This window comes from Takifugu flavidus, chromosome 4 (genome assembly GCF_003711565.1).
Source record: "Takifugu flavidus isolate HTHZ2018 chromosome 4, ASM371156v2, whole genome shotgun sequence".
In the NCBI taxonomy this organism is placed as follows: Eukaryota; Metazoa; Chordata; class Actinopteri; order Tetraodontiformes; family Tetraodontidae; genus Takifugu; species Takifugu flavidus.
Genome location: NC_079523.1, coordinates 3,632,220 through 3,641,609, shown reverse-complemented (window position 1 = coordinate 3,641,609; position 9,390 = coordinate 3,632,220). Strand labels below are relative to the sequence as shown.

Here is a 9,390-nt window from a genome sequence, read left to right as displayed (position 1 = left end):
CTCCTCCCTGCCACACATGCACCCCCAGGGAGGAATTCCATTGACTTATGAGAGTTTGATGAATATTATATAGTTTAGAGGATTGAGAAACCCGCTCCTGCTAAGGGCCAGAATCCAGGCCGGGTTTTCTGTCTGACCAGGTGAACATTTGACATTTTCTGGGCCCCAAATGTTCAGATTTCTGCCCGGTTGGACAGAAAACCTGGCAGGATCACAGCCCTTATGGGACCGGGTTGTTGAATCCTGATTTGGAGTCTCACAATCTAACATGCGTGTTTTTGGACAGTAACGGGACAAAAAAAAGTTTTCTAAAATCCCCCATCACACGGGGTTATTTATTTGCATTTACTATGAAAACATACAATGTCACACATCATTAAATGGAGCATGGACATCTGTCTGTTATCAACCATCAGCAGGCTGTCTTGTTTATTGAGATGGTTCCAAGAAAAGAGCAGAGATTTGTTGAAACATAATCATACACACTAAACCTAACTTGACTACACAACAGGTAACCAGCAGTGAAGTAATCTGTGGCCACAGCTCAGCCCTGTCGCCAGAACCGTTATGATCCAACCCTTTAAATTAGAAAAATGGGTGAAAGGACAGAAAGAAAACATCGGTGCTCTTCAAATGTCTCCGTAATCATTATTTGATGTTTGGGAGGCCAATTATAGGATGAAGGTTCCGTATGTGATCGAAAGCTTGGCCCGCGGGTTGTAAACAGATGTGGATCGTCACCGGGTCGCCGCTCAGACTCGGTGCGTCGGCGCTTTCTCTCACCGCTGCAGATTCTGTTTCAACCAATAATTTCTGCTCGAACGACCTGAAACTGGTCAAACTGGTCTTTGCTTCTGGTGTCTGGGGAAACCCGCGGGTCAAGCTTGTTCCAACTGACATGTACCACTGAAGCAGCAAAGCTCGTGGGTCACAACTGTTTTCAATAACCCCCCCCCACTGCCACTCCCACCCGCGTCTTCTCTCCCTCCAGTCCTCCTTCAGTGGGACGTCTTCCAAAGTTGGTGGTGGTGGGGTTGATCGCAGGACCGACCATCCTCCCCCATAGAGTGTTTCTAGATTGTTGAGTCCAGGAGAAGGCTCATCTGCATGGGGGGGGGGTGGGCTCCTGCTCTGATGGACTTCACTCCTGGGCTATGCTCCTCAGCACGTATTTGACAGTGTAGGCAAACGCAGCAAAGCCTACAATCACAAACAGGTTGGCTAAAGCCCCGCCCAGAAGTCCATGGTTGCGATTGGCCTGCTCCAGGCCCGGGGCGTGGTTGGCCCCCGGCAGCAGGACGGGGGCTCCGTTGATGGCAGGGAGGCCGTAATGGGCTTGCTGGGGGTCGCCATCGGGCACCACATCGGGCAGAGGGAGGGGCTGGGTGCGGGCTCGTAACTCCTCCTGGGCCTTCTGTTTCTGCTTCATCTCCTGGTGGAGGACAGGAGAGAAATGTTAATCCAGCAGAGAGAAGGATACAGACAGGGCATATTTGATCCGGGGGCAGAGGAACATACATCTACCACGTCAGGAAACAGCTCACAGAAGACCTTATCCTTGAGGTTAAAGGCAAGGCTTTGTGCCGACAGCTGTCTTTTCTGGAAAACAGAAAAAGGTGGACATCAGCTATTTCAGACATCACCAGCAGGAGCTCTACGGGAACGTTTGGTGCTCACGGTGTAGTCGGAGGTCTCGATGCTGCCGAGGGTGGGGCCTTTCTCCACCATGAAGCTGAGCAAACCTGTGAGGATGGTGGACACGGACCAGGCGGGGTTCCATGTGTCTGGATGGAAGTCTGTGATGGACAAACACAACCTGTGGAGGCACAGACACAATAGAGCGTCAGTTTGGGTTTTTTTTAATCTCGAAGGAAAATTTCAATTCTTACCTGGTGTTACACTTGAATCTTCCATTCGGTGTTATCATGTAGATGCTCGGGGGTTTAAAAGGGAATTCTCGGGGAAATATGAGTTTCCCATGATAATATCCTCCTGTGGGGAATAAAACATGTCAGGTCCGTCTGCAACAGGCAGAAGTAAACGTAAGTCCACACAAAGATGCAGAATCATCCGTAACGTCCGTCACCTTCATATGGAGTTTTCTCAGGACCTCTGACCACATAGTGCCTAAAAAGCAGAGAAAAGGCTTAATTATTACACTCAACTATGCTCCATTACCTTCTTGTCTTTCCACTTAGTAGCAATTGAGTGATTAATGCAACAAAATTCTGTTTTTAATTAAGTGCTTTTAAAAAATTCACATGCTCAATTTCTCTAATGGTAATGATTACGTAATCACAAAACAGGAAGTCAATATTATATGGTAATTTAAGTTCTGATTTAAAGCCAATGCTTGTTGAATATAGCAGTAGATCAGGAATTTAGATTATAATCATGATAGCACTGGTTTTAGGTGAAATCTTCAGAGGATTATTTTCCAGAACTCTTCAGACCTGATAAAAGTGCAGCATCACTGCTGTGTCAGGGAGACCTTACCATTCTAGGATGTTGGAGGGGAGAGGTTCAGCACAGATGTAAGGCACAGGGTCTTTCTTTATCCTGAGGTAATCTTGCTTAAGTCTCTGAGTGGCAGTGGTTGTAGCTCTCTTATTCCCGTTGTTGTTCATCTTTAACACAAAGACAATAAACACCGTTATTGGGATTGGATTAAATTGATGTACTCTCCATGTACTCTTGATGTACTGGGTCAAAGCATCACCTGGTAAACAAAGCACGGTTTGTAATATCAGTTAAAAGTGGTTTTTAACTGGAAATTAGCACTGGTGAAAATTTGCTAAAAATATGTGGGTCAGCAGTCAGCTGCTTGAACGAGCCAGATTCTGCAGCCCGGTTTCATCAGGCCGGATGCTGAAACATCCCCATTTTGTGACACTTCCTTCCAGGCCGACAAAGTCAGCAACAGATGCAATCATCCAGTCATGGATGAGTAAAATAATACAGCTTGCTTCACTTGCACCCTAAAACAACACAGATATGCTGTTTTTGTGTGTCTGTTAAATGTGTAAAAAGACAAAGGATGAGAAATTACTGTTCTGATTCAACCCAGCCATTCTGTGGTACATAGGGAGGATGCCAAAATAGGAGTTCCCTTAATGGTCCTTGGTTTAATCTCACTTTTCACGGTCTCAGTTTAATGACACTTTTGTATTCTTATTACGTGCTTATGGCTCCTTTGATACATATACAGATATACATATACTCACAAAATGCATGTTAACCACGAATGACCTTGTGGCTGTAATCAAGGCAGTGTTGTTTCCGAATAACAGAGTTCTCTGCGTCAGCGCAAGAGGTTATAGTTTAAAGTCATTCGCTGTTTTGCAAGCTGGGGTGATAAATCTGTCCGTAACATATGATCACTCAATGGAGATCGATAACAGACTGCCAACCATGTAAACAAACACTTGCAATCCGATTACCCGAAAAAGTAACGAACTCCACTAATCGCCGTTTATAAATACACATACGCACGCCAACCTCACACATCATGAGAGTCAGCCGGTACAGCTGGAGATACGGTAAGTCCCGTCCACCACCATAGTGGCGTTACCTAAGGTAGGCCACCGTAATGTGGAGCTGCCTATCATCAGCGCCAAAGGCTAAGGAAACCCAAATCGCTCGCCGGTACCGCCCGGAAGATGTACAGGACAGACCTACCTCTCCAGACACCCCAGTGAAAAGTGAAATTCGTGGTTGGACACGAAATAGAGCTGCTGTTTCTGCTGTCAAACCCCAAACCGATGAGACGATGACAAAAACGCAGCTTTAGCTAATGCTATCGCCAACGGGAGTGAAGCGACGCTCTTCTTCGTCTTCTTCTTCCGGATGGCGGTTGGCAGCCAACTTGCAGGCGCATTACCGCCACCGTCTGGACTGGAGTGTGTAGCAGGCTGCCCTATTACTGTTAAATCTAAAAGTAGCATTTAAAAAATCACCCTAAAAGCGACATCGCCCGGATTCCTCTTCAATAATTCTGTGGGATTACATGGTGCTTTGTTTCTTTTTGTATTTCTTTTAGTGTGAGTTTCTGTCAATAGTCTTGTTTTTTCTTCCTTCCCGTTTAATGGCGGTTGGCGATATTCGAGCGCATTACCGCCACCGACTGGGTGGGACAGCCACCCAAGACCAATAAATCTGAGCAAGATACCGGCTAAAAAAAAACAGAAAAAGAAAAGACACACAAACCCTATATTCTCTCCATCAACTTAGTCCCTCATAAATTTTTGCAGCTTGCTCACCGACCTGCTCTGCAGAATATCCCTCACATCCAACTGTAATCTTTGTTTATCAAGTTCTTGGATCATTTGTCTCTTTGTAATTTGTATTTTCTACAATGGACCAAGACATGCTCCACTCACTCTTCCTCCAGCGGTTGCTCCCCCATCTCTACTGGTAGTGCTGATGTCAGAGATTGAAAGGCCCCTGTACACAGTCTTAAGACACTGATTTTATTGATTAGTATTTTATCAAACTTTTTAAACAAAGTGTTTGACTCTTTTCTAGTTCCTGATTAGATCATTTTAGCTTAGCCTCCCTCCTAACTTTCTTTTTCTTAAAAAGCATATTTTTTTGTCTTATCGGCTGAAAACCTGAACACCCCCCCATTTGTTTGCCCACTTCTCTACTTTTAGAATAGCCTCTTGAATTTTATCTGTAAGGAACTCCAAATTCCAACCCCTATTCCAGGGTGCTCCATCATCCGAAAAGTGCACCACATCCCCAGTTCCATCCCTGCAAACACATCATTTATCATTACAGAAAATGATAATGGGCTCACAATACTGCCCTGTGGTGTTCCATTCTGTTCCAAGCTAACGCATTAAAAGTAAAATTGAAAAATAAATGCGTGAACAATATAGTCAGCATTTAAATACAGCTATAATAGTTCTGTAAGATATCCTAAAGTTTACTGCATTTTCCTTCCTCCACATAGTTTATGGATGAAAAGCAATGTCAAAGGTCCTAATTTTAAAAAATTGGCATTTGTAAAATATGGATTCATTTTAGTAAATCACATGCAATTCCCCAATGGGGCAACATGGGGATTCCAATTATGCTTATTAAACTAAAAATAAAACTAATGGAAGGCTGATAATTAGGGAAATTTATTGAGGTTAAAGGCACATCTGAGGTGGAAGTTAGTGTCTTCTAATCTCATAAAAACCTTGTTTGTGATGTGGAACAACCGGCTGTTTTTATCTCTTTAAAAGGATCTTTGCCAATTAATTTGAATGGTTTCAGTCATACAATCTATGAATGGCTTTATGAAGACATTATGAATTGTTGGTTTAAATAACAAGAGATTGAGGATTTTCGTTTTTTTCTGTTTTGTCATCAGCCAGTTGGATTTTTGGCAGTCGTTCTGTATTTTTATAAGAATGGGAAGCATTACTAATTAAAAGAAGTGTGGAATAACGACGTGACGGACATCTACGCATGCGCAGATGTTGTCTGACGCCGGAGCAAATTTTCCCGTCATGTGACCTAATCACATGTTGGTGCCATGTGTTCAGGGCACGTGATTTAACCGTAATCCCTTAATGTCCTTCCTCTATATCTCTACTGGCAGATCGCGAAGTATTTGTGAAAATATAAAAATGATAATAATGAAGCCATGTGCTGAATATAAAATATATGCTCCTTTACATAAATCTATTTATTCAGTTTTTGTTGTATGTCATGTCTTACAGTAATTTTACTTGTCATATACAAAGTAAAATTCTTTTTAAAAAAAAACATGGGGGAGAACTGTGATTTAAATAGCAAACTCATCATAGAGAGTAAATGTGAATCTGTATAAAATTTGCACAAATGGTACCGCATCTCTAGATCATATAGGTCCCACAACTTAACCAAAACGTTTTTTTGATTACTAGTTTATGCTACATTTGTGTAAAATACAACTAAATTAAATGCAGCATGATCTACTGCATTATTATTAAAGTTTGCTTTTAATCTCAAAGTTTTCTTGGGAGCTCTTATGCTTGAAATAACTTTACCATAACAAAAAAAGTGCAGTATGAAATTTCCTTTTAAAACCACAACATCCAATATTTCTTAATTTTTTCATTTCACTTCATTTCATTTCTGGCGTCACTGCTTGTCAATCCCAAAAGAAACATCAGGCCATGTGAAACTTTAACATCCATGTTTTCAAGCTGACCAGGGAGTGACATTGTTCTGTCTTGTGTTTAAATCGAACTGTCTTTCAGTAGGTGATCGGTGTCTATTCAAATTCCAGAGGAGCTGAAGAACCCTCTGAAGATGCGTTGGTCAGCGATGGGCTCCTGCACTGGCTGAACTGGACACTCCTTCTTCTCAGCTTCTCGGGCTGGAGAGACGCGAGGAGAGAAAACTCGCGAAAGACATCAACACGGGAGATGTCACCTGTAACAGGGGACACTCGGGTCAAGCCGCAGGACAGGGACTCAGAGACCGAAGTGAGCAGTCTGCTGACGTTAGCCTTCAAACACTGTTTCCACTAACGCTTCATTCAAGATTCAAGGCACAAGATTTCCCCACCACAATTCACACCAATCACCCCCGTTGGGCAGCTTTGGTACTGGTTAGTGTGCAGAAAAGCAGGAAAGAGTGGTGAGCATCCCGTTCATGTTCCTCTAAGATCACTATTCCATCCTTATATGCACAGAAGGGTGATAGAATCAAGTGCTCTAAACTGGAATAGTCTAAACTACTTACCTTTCTATCTGATTTAGATTAGAAGGATTAGCTGCAGTAGCCACAGATCATTATTTCAAACCAACAAGCAGGATTGGGAATGAAGAAATCCAATTAAATCTCTCAACAGGTCCCAGTTCTGCTTGTTGGACTGTAACCGTGTTAACCCCTGATTGCTGCTGGTTAAACAGTAACCATGCAGGAGTACATCCCACTCCCAAAAAACCTTTAACTCTTAACAGGAAGATACCATCATTGGTTTTACATGCAAGAAAAGGGGAGCTTCAAATCTAAAAAAAAACAAAAACCCATTCAGCTCACAAGCACCAGAGCAGCGACAGTGACAGAATCTGTTGTACGACAGACCAGGATGCTTCACTCACTCTCTCCCGAACATCCTTGGCTTTAACTCTCCTGCTGCCTGTTGCAAACCCTGGTAAAAGGTGACACAAGCAATGATGTTTAAGTCACTCGCTTCACTCAAACGGACACGAGCCGTTTATTTTTTTCGGTTTGTGTTGTGTGAGAGGTTCGTTGTCAGTCAGACGACACATCTGTGAACAGTTTATTTACGAGTGTGTGGCCTAAAACATCATCTAAAGTTCACGAGGAGAAGCTTTTCTCTCAGATAGGGCGATGTTTTGGGTCATGCTATGGGATACTTCACGTGTTTTACAGACATTTAAGTAATTCAATTGCTGTTGCAGTTAAAAATACATTAGAAAACAAAATCAGCAAAGCGATCTTTAATTATTTAGTGAGCACCTGTTTTATAGTTGTTAACATGAAGGAAATCATTTTAACAGCATGAATAAGCTCACAATTATCTGTTAGACCCATAATGAATAGAATGAGCATCCTCCCACCGCCCGATCGGATCTATTGGCTCGCTCACTCAACCTTTTATTAACTGACCACAGAGTAAAAAAACACCAATGAGAGCATGTTAGAGACAGGACAGAGAAATGAGAGCAAGAAGCAGGAAGCAGGGTTAGTTCATCAATAGGTTTTCAGTTTTATTTTTAGGTGTTTTGTCCCCCCCTCCCTCATTGCTTCTGAAGAAAAAGAACAAAAAAAATCCCAGTGAACAGAAGAACTGCCACACAGACTGGATTTTTTTCCCCCTTTTGTGGGTCACAGAGAAAAAGAGAGACACAAACCAGATCAGACAGTCAAATCTGACCGAATGCTGAGAGACAGGCAGTTGGCGTCGAGTTAAAATTACACAAGTGTACTATTTACATCAGGTTTGCTTAGAACTGCATCTTTACGCACTCCTACATCGACACACACACATAACACAACATTTAATACTTCTGCCGGGGCCTTTAACAGTCACAGTAGTGTCACATCGTCCTAGACCGGTTTTACTTGCAGTACACGGAACTATTGCACAACACCGCCCGCTTCCAGGCTGGTCACAGCACACCGAGTCTGTCATGTCACAAAACAAAAGCGCGACGCGCCGCACCTCCCGACAGCTCCGAAAAAGGCGTCAGCGGACAACCTCCGTTTCAAAATTCTTTGGCAGAGGAAAATAAACCACGTTTGACAAGACGTGTACGTAAAGATAAGAACAAAAGAACATCAGGAATGAGGAAGTCGGCGCTGGCCTCATCTGCAGGTGGCACGGAGCTGCAAAAAACCAGAGGGGCCATAGTGGTACATGCTTATCACACACGACTGCACGGCACGATGTTCGGTTAATGGAGCAAACTATAGAGAAATATTCCTTCATGCTTAGAATGCAACGTGTTGATTTGCCCAACAGCTTATTTGGTAAAGCATGCAGAGAATGCTGTAAGCATGGCTGCTCCAGGAGGGCAGACACGCCCAAAGACACCAGAAACATGTTGAACAGAGGTGTTCTTATTACAGGTACCATGACGATGACTTTTGGAAACAGCACGAAAAGGATCGTCTGTCACCATTATGATTGTGAGGAACCAGGGTTTCACCAACTAATAACATGGCTGTCTGTCAAACCACCATCCCTCCAATATTAATGCCTCCGTTCTTAACATACTCTATAGGTTAATGTTTCATGCCCAAAAAAACACCAGACTGTGCCAGAATATTCAGTGAGAACCTGAACTTAGTCAGAAATTTACAGGAACCGTGCACAATATGTCTTTCTTACACACTGGGAATAGTCATGAAACCCCAGTATACAGTATTTCCCCTTCCTGATGCTACAAGACTGTTTATTTGACCATTGCAACAACAAAAAAAAACCCTTTCAACAAGAATTTCCCTCAATAGGCTTGCAATAATCTCTTCCTGTGGTGTCTAAATGCCAATAATTATACTCAGAGCAACGTAAGGCCATCCAAAAGGACACAAAACAGCATTTTTTGCCTGTCCAAAGCTTTCATAATCATTGACATATATGCAGGAGTAAACTGCATCCTGGAATGCATTGCACTGATCCTCCTGGGAGAAAAGCATAAATAAAATAGACAGTAAATCAAGAACGCAAATTTGAAAAAAACAAACATAATAATAAAACTGGATTTGTGGAAAAGTGCAGAGCTTCTCTTCTTCCTTACAGAATGAACTCACGCAGTCGTTCGCTCGCTTATTCACCACAGGGACGTCGTCTCATCTCCATGAGCCCTTCACTACTTTTTTCACAGTTAGATATGAAATTTCCCTTCATTAACAAATGACATGTCTGTCCGTTTCTAGGTT

The 9,390-nt window shown here is 42.7% G+C and overlaps 2 protein-coding genes across 5 annotated transcripts in view; both read right to left on the bottom strand.

The window, feature by feature from the left end:
* Positions 1–304: 304 nt before the first annotated feature.
* On the bottom strand, positions 305–4,287 carry ube2j2 (ubiquitin-conjugating enzyme E2, J2 (UBC6 homolog, yeast)). 2 transcript variants are annotated; one of them, XM_057029127.1, is made up of 7 exons: positions 4,264–4,287; positions 2,497–2,627; positions 2,087–2,127; positions 1,890–1,992; positions 1,678–1,816; positions 1,519–1,599; positions 305–1,432 (listed from the first exon to the last, which is right to left on the bottom strand). In XM_057029127.1, the coding sequence occupies exons 2-7, from the start codon at positions 2,625–2,627 to the stop codon at positions 1,142–1,144; spliced, it is 786 nt and encodes a 261-aa protein (XP_056885107.1). In that variant the 5' UTR covers positions 4,264–4,287; the 3' UTR covers positions 305–1,141. The 2 variants fall into 2 exon arrangements, with proteins under 2 accessions (XP_056885107.1, XP_056885106.1); XM_057029126.1 differs by lacking the exon at positions 4,264–4,287 and adding an exon at positions 3,679–3,901.
* Positions 4,288–5,659: 1,372 nt separating this feature from the next.
* Positions 5,660–9,390, bottom strand: part of acap3b (ArfGAP with coiled-coil, ankyrin repeat and PH domains 3b) — a 31,597-nt gene continuing 27,866 nt past the window's right edge. For 2 of the 3 annotated variants that reach the window (XM_057029178.1, XM_057029177.1), the window contains exon 25: positions 5,660–6,408. In XM_057029178.1, coding sequence (XP_056885158.1) covers positions 6,248–6,408 — 161 coding nt within the window. In that variant the 3' untranslated portion in view covers positions 5,660–6,247. Of the gene's footprint in view, positions 6,409–7,082; positions 7,133–9,390 lie in introns of all 3 variants that reach the window. The other variant, XM_057029179.1, reaches the window with a different exon arrangement.

Bases quoted from the DNA above. Each gene is read 5' to 3' on its own strand.
- ube2j2 (XM_057029127.1), bottom strand. From the start codon at position 2,627: ATGAACAACAACGGGAATAAGAGAGCTACAACCACTGCCACTCAGAGA. The intron at 1,600-1,677 runs GTGAGCACCAAA...TCTGTTTTCCAG, and splicing joins TCGAGACCTCCGACTACACC to AAAAGACAGCTGTCGGCACA. The intron at 1,433-1,518 runs GTATGTTCCTCT...GTCCTCCACCAG, and splicing joins TGTTTCCTGACGTGGTAGAT to GAGATGAAGCAGAAACAGAA.